This window comes from Coregonus clupeaformis, unplaced genomic scaffold (genome assembly GCF_020615455.1).
Source record: "Coregonus clupeaformis isolate EN_2021a unplaced genomic scaffold, ASM2061545v1 scaf2607, whole genome shotgun sequence".
Lineage (NCBI taxonomy): Eukaryota > Metazoa > Chordata > Actinopteri > Salmoniformes > Salmonidae > Coregonus > Coregonus clupeaformis.
This window is the reverse complement of record NW_025536061.1, coordinates 7806-32439: the sequence shown is the minus strand read 5'-3', so window position 1 is coordinate 32439 and position 24634 is coordinate 7806. Positions and strand designations below refer to the sequence as shown.

Sequence of the window (24634 nt, the reverse complement as noted above, 5' to 3'; positions counted from 1 at the left end):
TTACACACTAAAGTAATTATCTACCAGCATTAACTTGAGAAAAGCAGCAGCTTAAATGCTGAGGCTGGCTGAACTACATTGAATTCAATATAGCAAGAACAAGCTTGCAGTCCTTGCATCCAAAGCTCAGTCTGAGAATTTGAGAGTGGTTACATTTCTCCAGCCTCATCCCTCAGCTGTTTACCGAAAAATCTGACTGCTTTGTCCGGGTGATCACTTTTGCTGTTGGAATCCCATTATTTTAAGTACAATATGTTTATGGTATGAAAAAGCTGTTTGCTGAATAATAAGTCCACAGTCACAAAGGAAGTGTATGTAGGTCAACATGTTTTTAATTAATGCTCAACATTTCACCATGAAAATCATATTTTATGCAACACAGGAAAATGATAAGACTTGGTCTTGTTTATTCAGCAACTTCTTTGCCCTGTAAGAAGATAGAAAGAATATAATGGATCAGTAATAATAATGAACATGATAAATATATGGATAGACTTGGATAGAATATAATGGATCAGTAATAATAATGAACATGATAAATATATGGATAGACTTGGATAGAATATAATGGATCAGTAATAATAATGAACATGATAAATATATGGATAGACTTGGATAGAATATAATGGATCAGTAATAATAATGAACATGATAAATATATGGATAGACTTGGATAGAATATAATGGATCAGTAATAATAATGAACATGGTAAATATATGGATAGACTTGGATATAATATAATGGATCAGTAATAATAATGAACATGATAAATAGATGGATAGACTTGGACAGAATATAATGGATCAGTAATAATAATGAACATGATAAATATATGGATAGACTTGGATAGAATATAATGGATCAGTAATAATAATGAACATGATAAATATATGGATAGACTTGGATAGAATATAATGGATCAGTAATAATAATGAACATGATAAATATATGGATAGACTTGGATAGAATATAATGGATCAGTAATAATAATGAACATGATAAATAGATGGATAGACTTGGAAAGAATATAATGGATCAAGCATTTAATGCTCAGCTTGGATTTCAATTTTGAAGTAATGGAATTCATTTTATTAGATTATTTTGCCCTACCTGAAATGTGCTTCTTAAAGATCTTACATTTGAGTGTAAAAGGTCAGTATTGCCCTCTGTGAAGACTGAATCATAGGTGGTGTTGATGTGGTCATATTTGAACATGAGTCTGGTATAGGTTTAGCAGTAGTTCTGTACCTTTCCAGTGTCACGGGTCTTGGCTCTGAGCTTGTTGACCTGAGTCTCAGCGATGTCAGCACGCTCCTCAGCCTCCTCCAGCTCATGCTGCACCTTCCTGAACTTAGACATATGGCTATTGGCTGCTTCCTCCTGGGTGAGGAAAAGAGCGGGAGAGCAGAACATCAGCATTTACACTTTGAAGCTTCAGGTAGCAAATTAAAATATACATTTTTAAAGGTATTTTCAACAAAACAAATATTAGCAGATTTAGGATAGCAATGTATATAGGGAGATGGATAATACAGCAGAGAAAGTGAGTGGAGGAACAGGGGATCAAACCGCTGCCTCCAGCACCACCACTAGACCAGGAAATTATTATTCAACCCCCTCTCCTTTAAGTTAGTAACACATAGGCATAGGAGGCACTCAGAAATGTGTATAATTTATTCAGTAATGACTTGTAATATCAATTGAGTCATTGTTGACTGATGTTCTGTAGCAACACTTCAACTAAAATGTATGGACATTACGTTTTGTAGGGAGAAAATACATTTTCGATTGTATGCTTTCACAGTATTGGACTAAGTCTGTGACTCACCGCTTCCTCAGAATGCCTCTTGTAGGCCTTCACTTTCAACTGCAGCTTATCTACCAGGTCCTGAAGTCTGCTAACGTTCTTCTTATCCTCCTCAGTCTGTGGGAGAATATCAAATAATCAATGTCAGTATAGTTTTATACACAAACCTCTCTGTGTTACTGTCAAATGTGTGAAGAAGGCACTTTCTCTTACCTGGTAAGTGAGCTCCTTGACTCTGCGCTCATACTTGCGGACTCCCTTGACTGCGTCTACACCTCTTCTCTGCTCGGCCTCCACCTCAGTCTCGAGCTCACGCACCTTTGTGGAAGAAATAAACGTATTTGTTTGAGGTGGTGAAATCAGACCTCAAGGAGGCACAATTGTTATCTGATCCTATGTACTTTCAACATTTTAATTGAAGGGGTCTGTAATAATAACAACAACTTTTCATTATCTAGGTCAGTGGTTCCCAAAGGGGAATTTACATTTAAATGTGTTGATGAATATTTCTAGCAAGAACAGATTAAACAACCAGGGATCTGTGGAAAAAGTTTAGAGAGTGCAATGCAGTACATATTATTAATCCACAATTTATGTTCTTAACTATTAGATGCACAACGGGTCTGGGAGGCTCACAACTCAATTCTTCTTGTATTTGTAATATGACTATTTATCCATTTTGTCATGAGTTTAGCAGTTTATAGTGCAGCACCAGTATGGCCACTAGAGGACGCCACTCGCATGTTTTAATGTTATGAGATTTCTTCTATTATGGGAGGCTCGCGCTATGACAGTTGAGAGAAGTTTTCAAAGTGAGCCAACAGCAAGACAGAAGCACCGACATAAAAACATTGGTATACTGTATCTTTATTTTGAAGGTAAGCGACCGGAAAAGCACTATATTAGATACGGTAATGTTTCTGGAGTATGTACATATGTTTGTTAAGATGTTATGTTGTGTTTTCAGGTTTTATGAACTTATTAAAATCCGCTAGCCTACAAACCAATTCAGCCGTTAGCCTGCTGGCTGGTAAACCTGCATAGCAACGCTAGCTTCCCTAGCAACGGCCTGTGAATGAGACATGTCGCTATAGAGAGAAATGAAACAAATGTAACTAGATGTAACAAATGATTACTATGAGATAAAGTGGATGAATGTACATTATATTGTGTGTTGATGTGTATTGTAAATTTATATTTGTTTTCTTACTACTAATGAAATGGCAGTTTAGAAGAAGTCTGCTGCGACAACTGTACAAGACTGAACGAAGCAACTAGAGTAATACATTTGTATTTATTTGAAGGTCTTGGCTCAACTCCACTAAATAAGTGTAAAATTATTATAATGTGTTTTGTTATGATCATAAATGCACCATCATTTAACATTTAAAAAGGCAAAATGTGTAGAATTGCAGGAAATTAGCTTTAAAACTGCAACATTTTCTCTAATGCCAAGAAGGGGGACTTAACATTTCCCAGGGCCCGAGACTTGATTAGTCATGCCATGCACTACAGAAGTAACAGTAAACCTGCATGGAGGCTATTATGTATTTTTATATGATCAAATACATTTCCAGCAATCTGTCTTTCAATCCACCATAATCCACCCTGCTGTTAACTCACCCTGGACTCCAGTTTCTGGAGCTGCTTCTTGCCTCCCTTCATGGCCAGATTCTCAGCCTCATCCAGGCGGTGCTGCAGGTCCTTGACTGTGACCTCCAGGTTCTTCTTCATCCTCTCCAGGTGAGAGCTGGTGTCCTGCTCCTTCTTCAGCTCCTCAGCCATCATGGCCGCCTGGAAAAGTAGTTTGTTTCATTTATGCACCAATTGGCACCAATCATAACGCCCCTCTAAGATCTTTGTTGTTCTTAACCAGCCCAGCTACCATTGGCACTTGGGGACAAATTAAGTCGATGTAATTAAAGAACTCACGTCAGTGATGGCCTTCTTGGCCTTCTCCTCTGCATTCCTGGCCTCCTGGACAATATCGTCCACCTCTCCCTGCACCTGCACCAGGTCAGTCTCCAACTTCTTCTTGGTGTTCAGAAGGCTGGTGTTCTGAAGGATGAAATAGGACCATTTTTTAAACTCTCAAGAGAACTTACAAGTCACAAGGCTGAAATTATGAAAATCTAAAGTAAGCACTGTCAATTTCCAGGTGTGTTTAAACTGTATGCTTGGTTGAGTTCCATTGGAAATGGCTTTTGACCCATACCTGGGAGTGCAGCAGTCCAACACGCTCGCTGGCGTCTACCAGCTCAGTCTCAGCCACTTTGCGGCCTCTCTCTGTCTGCTCCAGAGCAACTCTCAGCTCCTCGATTTCAGCCACCATCAGACCGTTTCTGCGCTCCACCATGGCTGCCTGTTCCTTCATGTCCTCTGCGACACGAACAGCGTCATCAAGGTGCAATTGGGCATCCTGGGGTTCACAATGACATATGTTCATTAGGACTTGTGGAAGTAGGGGCGATAGGATCGATCAGTGATAGAAATGTAAATTGGTACGAATTTCCCCAGTATCGTTACCTTTAGTACATAAACCACTCTTTTTAATTTCTCAGATTCACAAACAAATCCCTAGCCATGTTTAGGTTTTGAACTTAATGTCCCAGTCCCTTTACCTTGAGCTGTCCCTGGACGTTCCTCAGCTGTTTCTGGGCCTCAGCGGCCTGCCTGTTGGAGTGGCTCAGCTGGATCTCCATCTCATTCAGGTCTCCCTCCATCTTCTTCTTCACCCTCAGGGCATCATTTCTGCTCCTGACCTCAGAGTCCAGGGTGCTCTGCATGGAGTCAACCACCCTCTGGCTGTTCCTCTTGATCTGCTCCATCTCCTCGTCCTTCTCAGCAATCTTCCTGTCCACCTCACCCTTGATCTGGTTGAGCTCCAGCTGCACACGCAGAATCTTGGATTCCTCGTGCTCCAGTGTGCCCTGGACAAACAGAAGCAGTCAGGCCAATTGTGTTCAATACATTTGGATGTAGGAATTAAATATATATGACAACAATAAACACCAATACAGGGAGCATTAGACTGTAGCTGGCATTGGCTAGTGTAACACTGCTTTTCCCATCAAACAGCTGTAGTTTGTACCTCAGCCTCCTCCAGAGCGGTCTGGATCTCAGACTTCTCTGTCTCCACTGTCTTCTTGGCCTTCTCCAGCTCATGGATGCTCTTGCCAGTCTCTCCGATCTGCTCAGTCAGGTCAGAGATCTCCTCTGCACACACACACACACACACACACACACACACACACACACACACACACACACACACACACACACACACACACACACACACACAGGAGCAGTTTAGACTTGGGAGATTTTCAGTGGATATCACCAATGTACTGAAGTTGACATTGAATCATGATAACAGTTAATTAACAACACTTCATGTGGTCTTGCAAACCTAATTGCCCTCCACTTCCTTGGGTTGATAAAAGGTACAGCGATTAAATGCTCACGTTGCAGGTTCTTGTTCTCTCTCTTTAGAGTCTCCAAATGATCCAGAGCCTCCTCGTAGGAGTTCTTCATCTTGAAGAGTTCAGTGCTCATAGAGCGAGCCTCCTTCTGAGCTCCTTCCAGCTCTGCCTGACCCTCCTCATACTTCTGCTTCCACTCTGCCAGAACCTAGGGAAATACATGGGATTTTCATTAGAAGTCATAGATGAAGAGATTTAAATCAGAAACATGCTACAATTAAACTACAATTGATTATGTAGCAGAAAATTAGGTTTTCATTTTACCTTGTCAAAGTTCCTCTGCTTCTTGTCGAGGTTGGCGGCCAATGCGTTGGCTCTCTCAACGTCAATCATGAGGTCCTCCACCTCTCCCTGCAGCCTCTGCTTGGTCTTCTCCAGGGAGGCACACTTGGAGTTGGTCGCCTCAATGGTCTCCTCAGCCTCCTGCAGACGTTGGGCCAGCTTCTTCCTGTTGGACAACAGAGGGTGGTTTTTCGGTTTGAGACATATGTTACAATATATATTGACGTAACATTTTCTCAGAACCCCCCTACCACCCTCAACATCCACAACCTATATTTAGTGTTTGCTGTTGCGTGCGACTCACTTGGCCTCCTCCAGCTCCTCTGTGCGCTGGATGGCATCAGTTTCATACTTAGTCCTCCACTGAGCCACCTCACTGTTGGCCTTGGACATGCCGCGTTGCAGCTCTGCCTTGGCCTCCTGCTCCTCCTCAAACTGCTCCCTCAGGAGGTCACAGTCATGACGGGCAGACTGGACACCATGGGCCAGTGCGTTTTTAGCCTGCGAAAGAGAAAGACAAAGAGAGATTAGAGAGATAGTCAAACAAATGACAGTAGAAGACAGAGGGTAGAGAGACAGTAGGAGTCTCTGAAGGTGGAAAGACATCAGGAGTCTCTGAGGGTGGAGAGACAGTAGGAGTCTCTGAGGGTGGAGAGACAGTAGGAGTCTCTGAGGGTGGAGAGACAGTAGGAGTCTCTGAGGGTGGAGAGACAGTAGGAGTCTCTGAGGGTGGAGAGACAGTAGGAGTCTCTGAGGGTGGAGAGACAGTAGGAGTCTCTGAGGGTGGAGAGACAGTAGGAGTCTCTGAGGGTGGAGAGACAGTAGGAGTCTCTGAGGGTGGAGAGACAGTAAGAGTCTCTGAGGGTGGAGAGACAGTAGGAGTCTCTGAGGGTGGAGAGACAGTAGGAGTCTCTGAGGGTGGAGAGACAGTAGGAGTCTCTGAGGGTGGAGAGACAGTATGAGTCTCTGAGGGTGGAGAGACGGTAGGGGTCTCTGAGGGTGCCGTAGTCACCATCTATATGAAGATATTGCTCTAAACTCTATGGACAGTGGAGTCCATTTTACCTTGACCTCCTCCTCAATCGCCCTCTTCAGCTCCTCCACCTGCTGGGTGAAGGCCTGTTTTCCTCTGGTCAGCTGAGACACCAGGGCTTCCTTCTCCTCCAGCTGGCGGCCAAACTCTCCTGCAGGGATAGAGGGATATCTAGTTAATAGGGTCTCTGTTCTCTAAGATTGAAAATGTATATGGAGGTATCGTAGGGCAATGTTAGGTGGTGAATAGTACAGTAGAAATTATGTGGATACAGCCCCCAACACATGTTATTGTGTTTTACTGAAGGAAAGCATTGGGTTGTAGTTAATTGTTGATGGTACCATTTTCTGTCAGGAGTCTGGCCCTCTGTCCGCTGATGTCGTTGACCTGGCGAACATTCTCATCATTCTTAGTCTTGAGCTCGCTCAGCTGGTCCTCAAGAGTACGGCACATCTTCTCTAGATTGCCCTGTTAGTGAAACATGTGCAATCATTACTTTAGATATGGGACTCCTGTCAACCTCAGTTCAGTTGAATGGTAATGTAGTTGACCCTCCTCAACACTGCTTGACCAAAACATCACTACTCACCTTAGCCTTGGCGACGGCCTCCATGTTGCTGGAGAGGTCATCAATCTCCATCTTGTACTCGCTCTTCTCCTTCTCCAGCTTCTGCTTGACGCGCTGCAGGTTGTCGATCTGCTCCCCGAGCTCAGCCACACTGTCGGCCTGCTTCTTTCGTAGAGCGGCGGCTGTGGCCTCGTGCTGCAGGGTGGACTCTTCAAGATCACGACGCAGCTTCTGGAACTCAGCCTCACGCTTCTTGTTCATCTCAATCTGAGAAGCAGTGGCGCCTCCGGCCTCCTCCAGCCTCTCGCTGATCTCCTCAAGTTCCCTGGAGAGATCGGCCCTCTGCTTCTCAACCTTAGCCCTGGCAGCACGCTCAGCCTCAATTTCCTCCTCCAGCTCCTCAATACGGGCCTAGAACAGGGGGCAGGAGCAGGGGGGATGAACACTACAATACAGTTGAAACAAATGAACCTCACAAAATAATAATAGTATATTTTGCATATACAGTGAGGGAAAAAAGTATTTGATCCCCTGCTGATTTTGTACGTTTGCCCACTGACAAAGAAATTATCAGTCTATAATTTTAATGGTTGGTTTATTTGAACAGTGAGAGACAGAATAACAACAAAAAAATCCAGATTTGACCCCCTCTCAATCAGAAAGATTTCTGGCTCCCAGGTGTCTTTTATACAGGTAACAAGCTGAGATTAGGAGCACACTCTTAAAGGGAGTGCTCCTAATCTCAGCTTGTTACCTGTATAAAAGACACCTGTCCACAGAAGCAATCAATCAATCAGATTCCAAACTCTCCACCATGGCCAAGACCAAAGAGCTCTCCAAGGATGTCAGGGACAAGATTGTAGACCTACACAAGGCTGGAATGGGCTACAAGACCATCGCCAAGCAGCTTGGTGAGAAGGTGACAACAGTTGGTGCGATTTTTTACAAATGGAAGAAACACAAAAGAACTGTCAATCTCCCTCGTCCTGGAGCTCCATGCAAGATCTCACCTCGTGGAGTTGCAATGACCATGAGAACGGTGAGGAATCAGCCCAGAACTACGCGGGAGGATCTTGTCAATGCTCTCAAGGCAGCTGGGACCATGTCACCAAGAAAACAATTGGTAACACACTACGCCATGAAGGACTGAAATCCTGCAGCGCCAGCAAGGTCCCCCTGCTCAAGAAAGCACATTTACAGGCCCATCTGAAGTTTGCCAATGAACATCTGAATGATTCAGAGGAGAACTGGGTGAAAGTGTTGTGGTCAGATGAGACCAAAATCGAGCTCTTTGGCATCAACTCAACTCGCTGTGTTTGGAGGAGGAGGAATGCTGCCTATGACCCCAAGAACACCATCCACACCATCAAACATGGAGGTGGAAACATATATGCTCTGGGTGTGTTTTTCTGCTAAGGGGACAGGACAACTTCACTGCATCAAAGGAACGATGGACGGGGCCATGTACCGTCAAATCTTGGGTGAGAACCGCCTTCCCTCAGCCAGGGCATTGAAAATGGGTCGTGGATGGGTATTCCAGCATGACAATGACCCAAAACACACGGCCAAGGCAACAAAGGAGTGGCTCAAGAAGAAGCACATTAAGGTCCTGGAGTGGCCTAGCCAGTCTCCAGACCTTAATCCCATAGAAAATCTGTGGAGGGAGCTGAAGGTTCGAGTTGCCAAACGTCAGCCTCGAAACCTTAATGACTTGGAAAAGATCTGCAAAGAGGAGTGGGACAAAATCCCTCCTGAGATGTGTGCAAACCTGGTGGCCAACTACAAGAAACGTCTGTTTTGCAGAGGGGTCAAATACTTATTTCCCTCATTAAAATGAAAATAAATTTATAACATTTTTGACATGCGTTTTTCAGGATTTTTTTGTTGTTATTCTGTCTCTCACTGTTCAAATAAACCTACCATTCAAATTATAGACTGATCATGTCTTTGTCAGTGGCAAACGTACAAAATCAGCTGGAGATCAAATACTTTTTTTCCTCACTGTATGTGTTAATACAAAGTCAGTTACACTAATATATTCAGTAGACAGTGTCCCATGCAGGAACCAAAACCACAATGGTGAGAAGCACCAACAAGAATCACCATCTTCCAACCTATTGAGCCATTAGAAGCCACCAGGAAAACTGTCTGCTACCAGAAAGTGTTTTTCAGGAAATGATTCAGGTGTGTGCTTTTCTTTACTGGAGCGTATATCCTGTACTGTACCTGGAGTTCCTTGATCTTCTTCTGCAGCTGAGCTCCCAGAGACTGTTCATCCTCAATCTTGCTGAGGAGCTGGGTGGTCTCAAACTCCTTCCTAAAAAACACAAACACGTTGATTGCAGAGTTGGTTTAGGTTTGTTAGTGTAAAGGGAGTACAATACCATTCACATTGCTTTTAAGAATGACATGCAAATGCTAATTCATAATTAATCAAGAACAACCATTATAGCAGCTGATACTGTAGTCATTTGTTTGTGTTTACTTCTTGATTTTCTCATCAGCTTGCTGCTTGTCATTCTCCAGGTCCATTATGGACTCCTGGGCCAGTTTCAGATCTCCCTCCAGCTTTCTCTTGGATCTCTCTAGGTCCATACGGAGCTTCTTCTCTTGCTCCAGAGAACCCTCAAGCTATAAGATAAAAACAAATATATTGTTAAAATCTAAACAACTGAAGATAATATCATCTTAAATTCTATCATGGCCAAAATGTCAAACTCCACTCACGTCGTCCACTTGCTGTTCCAGCTTGGTCTTGGCCTTGGTCAGAGTGTTGACTTTGTCCTCCTCTGCCTGCAGGTCGTCCAGTGTCTGCTGGTGGGCCTCTTGGAGGGCTTTCTTCTCCTTGGTCAGCTTGGCAACACTCTCATCCATAGATGCCATCTCCTCTGTCAGGTTTTTAACCTGAAAATGGTCACAACATAATTATACTTCACCATAAAGGGGAGATTTAGTTTGTTATATATTGCATTCATTTAGATTAGAAATGTGTCAACAAGTACTGTATTATAGATTCAACACTAGATGGCAGTGTACACTATGCCAGTGTACTGAATGGAAGTCATAAATTAGTAGGGAGCAGAACATGCAATGAATGTGGGGAGTACCCCGCAACTGAAATTCAACTATTTTGTGTCTTAACTTTTCCTGCACCCACAATACAAATTGAATTCCATTTCTGTTAAGCTATGTTTTGAGTTGATTATTGTTTGGATTATTGTTTGGTTAGACTGTCTATGGTAAGAAACTAGACCTTGTTTTCAGTGGCGTGCTTCTCCTTCTCCACTTTGGCCAGGGTGAGCTCCAGGTCATCAATGTCCTTCTTCAGCTCAGAGCACTCATCCTCCAGCTTCCTCTTCTTGGCAGTCAACTCAGCATTGATCTCCTCCTCATCCTCCAGCCTCTCAGTCGTCTCTTTGAGTTTGGCCTCCAGCTGGATCTTGCTCTTGATGAGCCCCTCGCACCTTTCCTCAGCATCGTTCAGACTGTCTCCTTCCTGGTTTCAGAACACGAGAAAAAATCAGCGGCCTCACTTTGTATATTCAAGGTCAGAGCAAATCAATAGAAATTAATGAAATACGTAACATGGACAATAACAATGTGTGAGTTAGCCACATACTTCACAGTGTCTTCATATGTGTGTGCATTCATGTGTGTGTAAATATGCCCATATGAGGTGTTTTTCACTCACAGATGCAACTTGAAGTGCCAGGTCATTCTTCTCCTGCGTCAGGGCCACCAACTTCTCCTCCATTTGCTTCTTCGTGGCCAGAGCCTTGGCCAGGTCTGTCGTCATCTTATCATAGTTCTCCTTCATGTTGGCCAGCTCCTTCTCAGTCTCTGCGCTCTGCAGCAGGGGCTTGATCTTGAAGTACAACTTCATCCATGGCCAGGTTTTCACATTCATGAATGAGCGGATGTTGTACTGGATGGCGTAAACGGATTCTCTGGTCAACAGAAAGGATAGGGTGGCATGGTGAGTGACATGCTTAAAGCTACATTCTGGGATTCAAAGAACAACAAAACGGAACACCCTGTCACTGTTTGTTTACAGCTGAGGAATGGGGCTAGGGAAGTGTAAACCCTCTTAAATTCACAGACAGCGGTCTAGATGCAAGGACTGACAGGTCATGCTAAGCACATGAGGCATTTTATATTCTTCAAGAATGAATGGGTAAATACCACACATTGAAATGACAATTGAACAGCCAAACCCCAAACTGAAGCTATAAAGATATAATCCTTATTTGCTACATCCATTTTTTGACTTTATAAATGAATTAACCAAAAGCACTTTCTCATTTTGAACAACTCACAGCATATACAGCATCATAATACATTAGATACAGGTGGTTGACAGAAAGCTTTGCCAAGATGTCCACTATTCCTCACCTCCTTGCCATCATCTTGCTAAACTCTCTCCTCATGAGGAATCCACGGCTGAGAGCCTGGACCATGCCGACCAGAGAGGCCAGTTTCTCATCTCTCATCTCCTCCAGGACACCCAGAAGACCGGCTTTGAAGAACACCTGAGACACAGGTTAGCATGGCCAATGGAACCACAGATGGTGACAGATAGAAAGGGTTGAATCAAAAGAGGGGAACATCACCACTAGATTGATTTGACAACAAACTTTGCAATGGTTACAAACTAACCATGGGATAGGATGTTTAAGTTGTTAGTTATTGTACAGTTGTAGATTAATAATGTCCACAGATACAGATAACTGCAGCCATACCACTCTGACACAATGCACATGATAATGAGTTTAGTTTCTCTTCTATACTTGTATGACGTTGAAGTAAAAAACACTACAATGGTTTTCCACCTTTTACTTTAGTTAAATGAAGAAGAAAGAACAAAAGGATGGATAGATCAACTGGAGAGATTTTATATGGTAAGGGTTTAAATTATCATTGAAGTTGTGTTTTGTTGTCAGCTTTTGCTGGCGTATTTGACTGACCTTGGTGTGTCCAAACTTGTAATCTTCATGATTCACATCAATGGAACCAAGCAGCTTCTCAGAAGCCTTCTTGTTGTCCATGAACTGGCCCTCGGGGATGACACTGGCATTCAGTACTTTGTACCTGAATGAGGAGTCATTTTTAACATATGTCAAGTTGTAATATGTTGGTCATATTTCGAAAAAGGAAAGCCAATTCTGATGCTGGGGAATCCCTTGGAGCAGAATATTGTGTGTGTGTGTGCATGTGTGTGTGTGTGTGTGTGTGTGTGTACCTCTGCTTGAAGTCAGCATAGATGATTCTGCTGGGGAAGCCCTTTCTGCAGATTCTGATACCCTCCAGTACACCATTACACCTGAGCTGGTGAATAACCAGGAAGTTCTCCATCAGACCTGGTAAAACAAACCAAGTCTCTTTTAATACACATAAACAGGTTAAAGATTGAGATTGTTAAAGTCACTGATAATATTTATTGTACCTGGAGTCTTTGACTCGTTGGGGATCAGGCAGCGCACAAAGTGAGGATGAGTGCTCCTCAAGTTGGTCATCAGCTTATGTAAGTTCTCCTGTAAGAGGGTTACAAACCATTTTCTCAGACATAATTTATGATAATCAAGGCACCCTTTGAAGGACTGAATACACATTTCAAAAGCTCACCCTGAACTGGGAGGACACAGTCTGCATGGAACCACCCTTCTTCTTTCCTCCTTTCTTGGCTTTATCTGTTAAAATGGGGAAAAGTTAAAGATAACTAGAAAAGTACATTTCCTAGAGCGGGTGGAATAAATAGAATAATAATAAGAGTATGTAAGAAAATCTAGAGTGGACTTGTCTTCAGCAAGCACACTAATTATAAACCAGATAATCTCTGGTTAACTACACACTTATCTAGAGGCAAATGCTGCCAATGAGATTATGTAAAATAACACCTATTGTTTGTTTGAATTAACCAAGTGTATGAATAAATTAACCCGGTGAAAACACCCTGAGAAATTGGAATACATTCAAAGACTTTAAAGAACATTTGGTCTGAGTTATAACTGGTGCTTAATTAAATATTTTGATGTGATGCTTGTCTTACCCTCAGGTGGGGGAGGAGGATACAGGGCAGCCAGAATTTTGACTGAGGACTTCTGGTACAGCTGACAAACTGAGTCGTTCAGGGGATCCTTGTTCTTCTCCAGCCAGCCAGTGATGTTGTAGTCCACAGTACCGGCGTAGTGCACCAGGGAGAAGTGGGCCTCTGCCTTGCCTTTGGCAGGCTTGGGCTTCTCAAACGCATTTGTTTTCCCAAGATGCTGGGCGTACAGCTTGTCCTTGAAGGTAGTGTCTGAAGACTTGGGGAACATGCACTCCTCTTCAAGGATGGAGAAGATGCCCAATGGCTTTACGAAAAGAGATGTATATCAAATTAATGATATTTACATTTAGGATCACATTTATTCACATTTATTCCTTTAGTCAACATGCTATTAAAGGATTATATTAATTTAGGGACACATAATAGGAAACATATTGAGTTCTCAACAGTCAGATAATTTGTCAGTGGCATACATTCATGGGTGCCAAGGGAGGCCAGGCTTCCCCCAAAAATGGACATACATTATTTTAAATACTTTGTCTCTCTTAGCAAGAGGCTGAATGTATCTCACCAGGTAAAGCATCCGAGCGAGCTAAACTGCGCCCCTCTGTCTCTGTATGTGTAGTCCTTCTATCTGATGCTGTCTGGTCAAAAATAGTATGATATTGTAGCATTGAATGCAAGGGAAGCCAGCAAGCATTTGGCCTCCCTTGATATATTTTTTATACAATAACAGCGAATCAGAGTTGAGCTAAACTGAGTGAGCTAATCTGTGAATGGTTCTGGTGCACCAAAACAAAAGTGTCAAGTGAAGCTAGTTTGGATTTGGCTTCACACCAATCACATCACATCAGCCAAACATTATTGACAGAAAAAAAAAAATCAATTGTTACATTGCTAGTTAGCTAAAATTGGCCCTTTCCTAAATTAACCTTGGACGGAGATTGGGATTTGTACTTGTAGTTTTACTTAATTCTCTGTACTGGCCAATGATTCTAACAGCGATTATCACCTAACCATAAATTCCTACATTGTGCTTTTGGCCTGAGAGTATGGAAGTTCAATATGTAGCTAGATGTAGTAGGCTAATGGTAACTAGCTAATCGTTGACCAGGAAAGGAAGTTAGAATAGTGAGCAAGGCTTTTAGCCAGGTAGCCTAGGACAACAAACATTTACAGTGCGTAATGTATGACAGAGTCATAGACCGTTTCAGCAACATGAAAGAGAGGAGGATGGCATTGGAGTTTCTCTTCAAGTAGGGTGAGTCAACATGTTTTTTCTACTTACACACACATAAATTAGTACCATGGACAGCCACATGATATTTAGCTTACGTTGATTGGACTAAAATAGTTTTTGGAATCTTTTGGTTGTCACTGTATTAGACTAAGCATAGGTGATTTGATGATGTTGAAATGTTGAAGTTGAGATGGGGTTGGAATAGTGGAGGCAGCTCCTGTTTTCTTTGCGACTTGCGGTAACTCTCCATGGTTCTAAATCAATAGTTGTTTTGTAGTCTGAAAATGTCAGAAACATTAACTTGATTGATCATGCTGTAGGTCATGTAACTCTTTGTTACATGCAATATGCTTTGTGGACTCCACCGGATAGATGTTGCTATCCGATTTTGAGAAAGGTGTGGTTGAATTTATTCTGCCACTGTGTCTTCTTATTGTCTCGGCCTTTAGGCCTAGATATCACGGTGGCAAGGCATATGAACTAACAGGTTATAGAGCAAACAACGCAATTATCACAACACATATTGTAGGTTGTAATATGGATCTTTTTGACTGGTTTGGCTTCCCCAGTGATTTTGACCCAAGCACCGCTACTGTACGTTGTACCACTGTGATAATATTTCACACAGAGCTCCATATGAGCTTTGCTGTTACAGTCCATTATAATCCTCACAGACAGTTTACCTTCTCAATAAGCTCAATGCAGGCAGCCAAGTCCATGCCGAAGTCAATGAAGGCCCAGACGATTCCCTCCTTCTTGTACTCCTCTTGCTCCAGGACGAACATGGTGTGGTTGAAAAACTGTTGCAGTTTCTCATTGGTGAAGTTGATGCACAGCTGCTCCATGCTGTTGTACTGTTGATGGAGTTTTCAAAGGGATAATTTCATCATACCAGGCTGTAATCCATCTCAATCACATCTAATTGTTTTGTTCTGGTCTCATACTCACATCAAAGATCTCAAACCCGGCAATATCGAGCACACCGATATAGAACTGCCTTGGATTCTTGGTGTCCAACATCTCGTTGATACGGATGACCATCCACAAGAACATCCTCTCATAGATAGACTTGGCCAGAGCGCTGACTGAGTTATTAACCTGCAATGATAATACCTCAAATTAATACAGGAGATATTGACCATGTCTAGTGATATGGTGATACGAGCTTGGGAAAAACAAAAGCACTATTTAAAACAAAGCAATGCACTCTTTCCCAAAATAATTCCGGTCCACAGAGAATGGTAGATGCTGTGTTTGGCCGCCTTACCTGAGGCACAGTCTGTCCCTTGGTCACATACTCGTTGCCGACCTTCACTCTGGGGTAGCACAGAGCCTTCAACATCTCAGCTGAGTTCAGGCCCAGCAGGTAGGCAATTTTATCTGACACTGGAGAGAGAGAACCAACAACAACAGACTAAGGGACACAAGATCACTTGTTTCTGATGTCACACTGACAAAATAGTTTGGCTAACTTCATTGTGAGTTAGGTTTTGATTCACCCACATCCATAATTTCTGGAGCTTGGAATTTGTTCTCTAGAAATGATCTCCTGCCTGACTTTCATGTGTCACTGTCTGTCTTACGTGTTCTATTTCTATGTTTGGGAATGGGACTAATGCTTTACATATTGTATATCTATGAGTGGGACTGGGAATGGGACTAATGCTTTACATATTGTATATCTATGAGTGGGACTGGGAATGGGACTAATGCTTTACATATTGTATATCTATGAGTGGGACTGGGAATGGGACTAATGCTTTACATATTGTATATCTATGAGTGGGACTCACCCTCTGTGCCGTCTGGCTCGGCCTGCTCCTCACGCTGCTTCTGCTTGAATTTCAAGTTGCCATGGTGCAGTACAGCTCCTGTCAGCTTGTAGATGCCAACCTTCTCTTCATTAGTGAAGCCCAGGACTGTAATGGCATCCTGGTATTAAAGAGGAAGTACAGCAGTGATGAACTGAACGGTAGTTTGGTCAGTTACACTGCAGTTCTGTGCTCACTCCAGATCGAATGGGATGGATAGTAGATGAAAACACAAAAATAGTTTTACACAGTTCCACAGGGCACTTAGTTATGCTCTCTTGTGGACGTTTTAAATGGCAAAATGTGAAGTCATGAAGAGTGCCTTGAGGCATATGCCTAACTAACATAAAACATTTACCAAGTTGGAATTGCACAGTGTGTATGGTGGTCCTACCCATTCCCTATCTAGAGTTTGGTTAACCCTTTGTTTGACTCACGTCTGTGGCATCCAGCTCTTCATTGTCATTGATGCTGGCCACAGTGATCTGACCCTGGCTGCACATGGGGAAGTCGTAGGGGTTGGTGGTGATGAGCGCCATTTCTGTGGACAACAGAGAACAGCTTGTCAGTTAAATCTCTTAGAATTCTGCTGTCCTACCTTTACAGTATCTCTCCCTCCTTTACTCAATAGATGGACTCAAGGATACATGTAGTATATAATAAATAGCATCAAAAGAGGGGACTGAGACTTGTGGACTAGTGTGATCACAGTGCATTACTTGATAGATATTTCCCAAAGACCTGACCCATGTCTAGATGCCTTGTTACCTTGGATACAATCATTGTAATAGTTTCAAATGTATGGACCAGTGGAGGCTCCTCAGAGGAGGAAGGGGAGGACCATCCTCCTCAGTAAATTTAAACATGCGACGAAAAGTGATCGGGAGAAATGATGAAGCGAGAGTATGGAGAACCACAGCTTCACTCTATCCAATCAGAGCAGCAGGATCAATGTACAGCTCGCCCTTCTCTTTACAGACAGGCGAACTAGCCAGTTGAGTTATTTAGACCGCACATTACTGACTCAAAGACAGTACAGTATGGTTTAGAAACCCTGTGACTGACTGACATGAGAAAGATGCTTGCTGGTACCCGAAAATAAAAAAAATTCCGATCACGGATAATTCGAAAAAATACTCAGATCATAATCGTATCCAGAAAATTGCCCATATCCATTACAATACTCATTTTGTCCAACTACTCAGCGCACCCCTATATGAAGGTGAGCTGTGTTTGCGTGTGATTAGGGTGTATTCATTCTGCCGATTCTGTTGAAAAACGTTTCTTAAACGGAAGCAAACTGAACGAAACGGGGATAAACATAGCCTACCTGCATTTGTCCAAAATTAAACTCTCGTTTGCAACTGTTGAACTAATGATTACACTAGATCAGCTAGATGCAGGCAAGATTGTGCAGGGCGGTATTGGATGTGTCAATGTCTGTCACCTTGATTACTCAAATTTCTCTCGACCTGTGCACTTACGTTTTAAACTTTCATTCATAGGCTAGGTTGTAGCAACCTCATGGTGGGTATAGGGAACATTAGAGTATCATGTAGTAGCCTAAACCTATCGATGTTACATTGAGCTGGGTGAATGGAATATGAATGACAGTCATCCAATATGCTGTAATATAAATAAGGCCATGCTCATAAAAACAATGATTGTCCTCCCTCATCTTAAATGGCACCGACTGCCATTCATGTGGACTATTAATATTTTTTATAAATTCCACAGATGGGGGTGGGAAGAATTTCCCATAAACCTCTTCTTTTCGTACCAACTAGCTCAGGTTTGTGGCCTGTCATCATCTGGAAGAAGATGTGGTAGCCTCTCTCATCGGGCAGCTGGAAGGACACTCTGGACTTCTCTAGCAGGTCTGAGGGAGAAAGAGAGCAAAAGGAGAGAGAGCGAGAGAGAGAACATGAGATACATTTAATTTTGATAATCTCTTTAAAATAATCTGTGTGAATTTAGGAAAGCATTGAGAAACAATCAAAAACCAACTCACAGGTCTCAATGTCAGCTTTAGCCAGTTTACCACCTTGGAAGTGAATCCTGATGAATTTACCCTATAGAAGTGCATGGGGGTTAGAAATAGGTCAACAAATAAATCAAAATCCTAACAGAGTGATCAAAATAATTTCATACATCTGCATAACAGTAGGGAACTACTGAATTACATTTGTCCAATATAAGGTCACTTCCACAGTATGCCCTTCATACTTACAAAGCGAGACGAGTTGTCGTTCCTCACTGTTTTGGCATTACCGTAAGACTCCAGCAGAGGGTTAGCTGCAATGATCTGATCCTCAAGAGACCCCTGATTGAGACAAACACAAGTTGCTCAAAAACGGGTAGAATTTTAACGTTTGTTTTTCTCAATTGCTTGAACCCTTTTCTTGAAACAGGATTCACCACTGAAAAAAAAGTTTGCACAGCCAACCAAACTGAAATGTGTTAAAAAGGAAAACATGAGCACAACCTACCTGCATTTTGTTGGGGTCTGCTTCCTTCTTGCCACCAGACACTGCAATGGTAGCAAAGTACTGGATGACACGCTTGGTGTTGACAGTCTTTCCTGCACCGGATTCTCCACTGGTTTATATGACAGAGAAAGAGGGAGTTTAGTTACATGTTTGAGTGTCAGATTTGCTTTCACTAAGAAATAGCATAGGAAAATACACTGTTGACCTGTTTCCTAACATAAGTAAATCTTCAATAAATACTCCTTCTCATCGACTCATTATTACGCATAGCCTAGTGTCATAATCCATTCATAATGTCATGTATTTTCATCACACCCAAGTGACCCAACGTATTACAATAGAAATAGTTCATCAGAATGAAATTTTAGTAAACCACTTACGTAATCAGGACAGACTGGTTCTCCTTATCTGTAACCAAAAAACATATTCCTTATTATACTCAAGCAACATTATGGGGACATTATTGCATTCATAGCATCATCATTCATTTCAATTTGGAACATTTCCCATTCAAGGCTAGTGAAATCAGATATTCCCAGCAAACTGTTCTAAGCTAGACTAGAAAACAGTAGATATCTCTCTACATAACATTTTAACTTCCATCCATCCATCCATCCATGAGAGCTCGTACCAATCATCATGAACTGAAAGGCGTTGTCAGAGACGGAGAAGATATGGGGTGGAGCCTCCATCCTCTTCTTCCCTCTGTAGGCGTTGACAACCTCTGCGTCGTACACGGGGAGCCACTTGTAGGGGTTCACAGTGGCACAGAAGAGCCCAGAGTAGGTCTGGATGAAAGCATCATTAAATTAGGGGATTAACGAAGTCAGATGAACTTTTACCTGGATTTATGTGAGGATGTGGGTGTACTTTGGTATACTGATGTGGGTCTACTGTATGGATATGTTTTGGTTTCTACCGTTCATTTACAGTGGAGTCACTTTACTGAGCTATATTGTATGCTCACTAAAACTGGAAAATTATATTATTTTATACTAATACAACTGCTTGAAATAAATTAATATTTTAACAGGTAATATTTTTTTCTCTCAAAAAGATAGGGATCAACATTATTGAGCTCTATTTTCATGTTATCTGACCAAAGCACTGGTTCAAATCCAAGTTCCAATGCCGTTTAGCAAACAATTTTTTTTGGGGATGACATGAAAATAGAGCTCTTTGGGTAAGCCAACCAGTGATGGGTTTGGCGCTGAAATTAGAATGCATGAGCAGAAAAGAACCCCATCCCTACTGTAAAATATGGTGGTGAATCGTTGATGTTATGGCACTGCTTTGCTTCCGTTGGTCCTGGGGCCCTTGTTAAGGTCAAAGGCATCATGAACTTTACCCAGTACCAGAATATTTTAGCCAAAAACCTGGTTGCCTCTGCCAGGAGGCTGAAACTTGGCCACAAGTAGATCTTCCAGCAAGACAATAACCCCACATTCACATCAGAAACCACAATGAAATGGTTAATTGGCCACAAAATCAAACTTTTGCAAAGGCGATCTAAGTCTCCGGACTTGAACCTCACTGAAAACCTGTGGTTTGAATTGAAGAGGGCAGTTTATACAGTGGGGGGAAAAAGTATTTAGTCAGCCACCAATTGTGCAAGTTCTCCCACTTAAAAAGATGAGAGAGGCCTGTAATTTTCATCATAGGTACACATCAACTATGACAGACAAATTGAGAGAAAAAAAATCCAGAAAATCACATTGTAGGATTTTTTATGATTTTATTTGCAAATTATGGTGGAAAATAAGTATTTGGTCACCTACAAACAAGCAAGATTTCTGGCTCTCACAGACCTGTAACTTCTTCTTTAAGAGGCTCCTCTGTCCTCCACTCGTTACCTGTATTAATGGCACCTGTTTGAACTTGTTATCAGTATAAAAGACAACTGTCCACTACCTCAAACAGTCACACTCCAAACTCCACTATGGCCAAGACCAAAGAGCTGTCAAAGGACACCAGAAACAAAATTGTAGACCTGCACCAGGCTGGGAAGACTGAATCTGCAATAGGTAAGCAGCTTGGTTTGAAGAAATCAACTGTGGGAGCAATTATTAGGAAATGGAAGACATACAAGACCACTGATAATCTCCCTCGATCTGGGGCTCCACGCAAGATCTCACCCTGTGGGGTCAAAATGATCACGTGAACGGTGAGCAAAAATCCCAGAACCACACGGGGGGACCTAGTAAATGACCTGCAGAGAGCTGGGACCAAAGTCTACCATCAGTAACACACTACGCCGCCAGGGACTCAAATCCTGCAGTGCGAGACGTGTCCCCCTGCTTAAGCCAGTACATGTCCAGGCCCGTCTGAAGTTTGCTAGAGTGCATTTGGATGATCCAGAAGAGGATTGGGAGAATGTCATATGGTCAGATGAAACCAAAATATAACTTTTTGGTAAAAACTCAACTCGTCGTGTTTGGAGGACAAAGAATGCTGAGTTGCATCCAAAGAACACCATACCTACTGTGAAGCATGGGGGTGGAAACATCATGCTTTGGGGCTGTTTTTCTGCAAAGGGACCAGGACGACTGATCCGTGTAAAGGAAAGAATGAATGGGGCCATGTATCGTGAGATTTTTTGTGAAAACCTCCTTCCATCAGCAAGGGCATTGAAGATGAAACGTGGCTGGGTCTTTCAGCATGACAATGATCCCAAACACACCGCCCGGGCAACGAAGGAGTGGCTTCGTAAGAAGCATTTCAAGGTCCTGGAGTGGCCTAGCCAGTCTCCAGATCTCAACCCCATAGAAAATCTTTGGAGGGAGTTGAAAGTCTGTGTTGCCCAGCGACAGCCCCAAAACATCACTGCTCTAGAGGAGATCTGCATGGAGGAATGGGCCAAAATACCAGCAACAGTGTGTGAAAACCTTGTGAAGACTTACAGAAAACGTTTGACCTGTGTCATTGCCAACAAAAGGTATATAACAAAGTATTGAGAAACTTTCGTTATTGACCAAATACTTATTTTCCACTATAATTTGCAAATAAATTCATTAAAAATCCTACAATGTGATTTTCTCGAAAAAAAATTATCATTTTGTCTGTCATAGTTGACATGTACCTATGATGAAAATTACAGGCCTCTCTCATCTTTTTAAGTGGGAGAACTTGCACAATTGGTGGCTGACTAAATACTTTTTTTCCCCACTGTATGTGCAGATGAAGGATATCAAGGATCTGGAATGTTTCTGTATGAAGGAATGGTCTAAGATTACTCCCAATGTTTTCTCCAACTCATAAAATATTTTTTGAAAAAGGCTCAGTGCCTTTATCCTTGCAAGTTGATGTATTGAAAGGTATTGAAAACAGGGGTGTCAATAATTACCTTTTTGAGAAAAATAAAAATCTCGTTCTCGGAGCAATTGTATTAATATAAAATACTATAATTTCCCCATTTGTAAGCACACAATATAGCTCAGTATTTGAATTATTTATTTTATAGAGTCATTTTTTCTAATCTTTATCAAGGGTGTGAATATTTTGGGACCACTGTATGGTAGTACTGTATTTGTTTGTTTATTATGTATGTGGTTGTATGTTTGTATGTGCAGGTTTCTTACATAGATCATCCATGCTGCATAACGCTCTTTGAGGTTATACAACACAGAGGCTTCATTCAGGTAGGTCATCATGGCCATGTCCTCAATCTTGTCGTACTTAGGGGGGTTCATCTCGAAGATGTCTGCATCTTTGAATTCTTTTCCTTCCTGAAACAGTCAGAAATCTAGATTACATACAGATCAAAGTGGACATGACTGAATGCTTTTTGCTCATTAACATTACAGTTCAATCCCCCATTTAATCCACTGCTTTGTTATCGCCCACTGACATACTTGACTAGCCAATATAAAAAAAATGCCATTCCTTTTTTAAATAGCAACATTAAAATGTGTTTGAAGGTTATATTCTGCTTACAAAAACAAAGAAATCATTAATCTATCTGTTGTTACTGATTTCATGTTGTCTATTGAAATGTTTTTGATCATTTTGATGATTTGTCATGAAATAGAGTAATTACAAGAACTTGATCTTGAATACTTTTAATCTCTTACCTCCTTAGTGCCGTCAGGTTTGGTGATTGTTACAGTACACTTCCCATCGGCCCTGGCAGTGACCAGACCCTTAAGGTACAGCTCCGCCTTGTCTGTCACATAGCAGGAGTTCTTTGAATCAAAGGGTGCGGTTTGTGCCTCAATCCTCTCCCTCTCAGGCTTACGGAGGTATATGGCAGCCTTGCCGTAGATTTGCATCTCAGCGTCCGTACTCATGGTGACGGATCACTAGCAAACAGATGAAACAAGAAACATGATTGACTCTGTGGTGCTTCCTCCCCAGTCAACAGAGTTAGGTGAGCGGTATCTCTCAGAATATTCTCATCACTTTTTATGTGAAGACTCAAACCATGTCTCACCTTCTTTTTCCCCCTTCTACAGATGAATGTGTACTTCTTGGAGGACCCTGTGAAACATAAGGTGTTGTGAAAACGCACAAGTCTAAAGGAGTTGAGGCTGCTGAGGGGAGGACGGCTCATAATAATGTCTGGAACGTAGCAAATGGAATGTTGTGAAAACACACAAGACTAAAGCCTTATCATTTAGCCACCGAACGGCTAAAAAACATTTAACTAAATAATTATTACAGCCATGTCAAATTCAACTACATGTGCAACTGATAACTTATATTTTCCTAGTGGCAACTCACTTTACTACACATTCTGTCAAGAATTGAAATACATACCCCTGAAAACCCAGTTACATTCTAGACCACTCCCTTAACTAAGTGCAGGAGCACTACTTTTGGACATAAAAGGAAGTTACAGATTTGAAGTAATACACAGTTAAAGAAAAACACATAACATTTTTTTTTTTAAATCAATGCCACTTGATTGCATATTGTCAAATCTTACAAGAGACATGCAGAAGTCAATTCAAACAGTGCAGATAGCTACTGCCTCAGATGCTGAGTGCAAAGATGAGACAAATGTAAAAATCTAAGGAGGTGGAGAGGTCTTACCACAGAGGAAGAAGGTATCTGACTTATGGATGCTGGGGCTTCAGCCTCCTTATATCTGGTTGGAAGTGCCAACCAAGCAAAAGTTAATTATGGACCACTCTGGGAAAGGAAATGAATTGGATGAGAGACCTCTGTGTGTCTGTCTCACTAGCGCCTCCCACTTCCAGGAGCACCACACTCCCATTACATGACTTTTTAATGTCATGTTTGTCTCTGAATTGAATTTCACTGAATTTACATCAATGAGAGATGTCATTACTATAAAAGTAATATAAAATTAATTGGGAATAGTTAAAATAAAGTAACAGATTCCTTTACATTTACATTACATTTTCACCACCTGAATACACCCTGTGTGTTTGGGGTGCAGTGTCCACCCAGCACATTAGTAGGGGAGATCGAGGTTGGTTGGCACTTTTTACTCTGGTGTGTATTTCTCATCACCAGTATATCTGGTAAGACTCTTATTATATTATGAGGAAACCAATGTCCTGAGTTGAAATGGGGACCCTTTTTATCCTCATATATTATTCCAACATGGAGTTATGAGCCATCAAACAAACTCTGTCCAGTTGTGACAACCAGCCCCATCACAGGGTCTGATGTCACACAGTGTGGGGTTATTATTTTGGTAAGAGGAAGTGATGCAATAGAGCAAACAGAATCTTAGCAATAGCCAAGTCTTTCTTTGATGAACAATATTCCTAACAAAATTCAGAATTTTTGTCTTTAAGAAAGCATATTACATTTTGATCTTGGCATTTAATGTATACTGGGGGTATACTCTATACATTACTGTATACCCCCCATGGCTTGACCTAGGAAGTCAGAAAATAGGTTTGAA

The 24634-nt window shown here is 41.9% G+C and overlaps 1 protein-coding gene and 1 long non-coding RNA gene across 3 annotated transcripts; one reads left to right on the top strand and one right to left on the bottom strand.

Annotated features, from left to right (window-relative positions):
• Positions 1-310: 310 nt before the first annotated feature.
• On the bottom strand, positions 311-23060 carry LOC121566106 (myosin heavy chain, fast skeletal muscle-like). The gene is made up of 39 exons (XM_045219672.1): positions 22830-23060; positions 22338-22484; positions 19391-19547; positions 19140-19167; positions 18760-18868; positions 18501-18593; positions 18282-18342; positions 18051-18149; positions 16708-16811; positions 16253-16391; positions 15727-15845; positions 15408-15557; positions 15143-15313; positions 13220-13523; positions 12796-12860; positions 12617-12704; positions 12413-12530; positions 12138-12261; positions 11566-11702; positions 10865-11120; positions 10427-10669; positions 9901-10077; positions 9659-9804; positions 9400-9490; positions 7195-7584; positions 6947-7073; positions 6638-6756; positions 5877-6073; positions 5555-5738; positions 5273-5438; positions 4900-5024; positions 4430-4738; positions 4024-4227; positions 3741-3866; positions 3432-3602; positions 2022-2126; positions 1830-1925; positions 1250-1381; positions 311-427 (listed from the first exon to the last, which is right to left on the bottom strand). The coding sequence occupies exons 1-39, from the start codon at positions 23043-23045 to the stop codon at positions 407-409; spliced, it is 5814 nt and encodes a 1937-aa protein (XP_045075607.1). The 5' UTR covers positions 23046-23060; the 3' UTR covers positions 311-406.
• LOC121566108 lies at positions 11623-23396 on the top strand. 2 transcript variants are annotated; one of them, XR_006000789.2, is made up of 6 exons: positions 11623-11713; positions 12015-12071; positions 22329-22397; positions 22838-22904; positions 22988-23125; positions 23211-23396. It is a non-coding gene; the product is annotated as an uncharacterized LOC121566108 (long non-coding RNA). The 2 variants fall into 2 exon arrangements; XR_006000790.2 differs by lacking the exon at positions 22838-22904.
• Positions 23397-24634: the final 1238 nt, after the last annotated feature.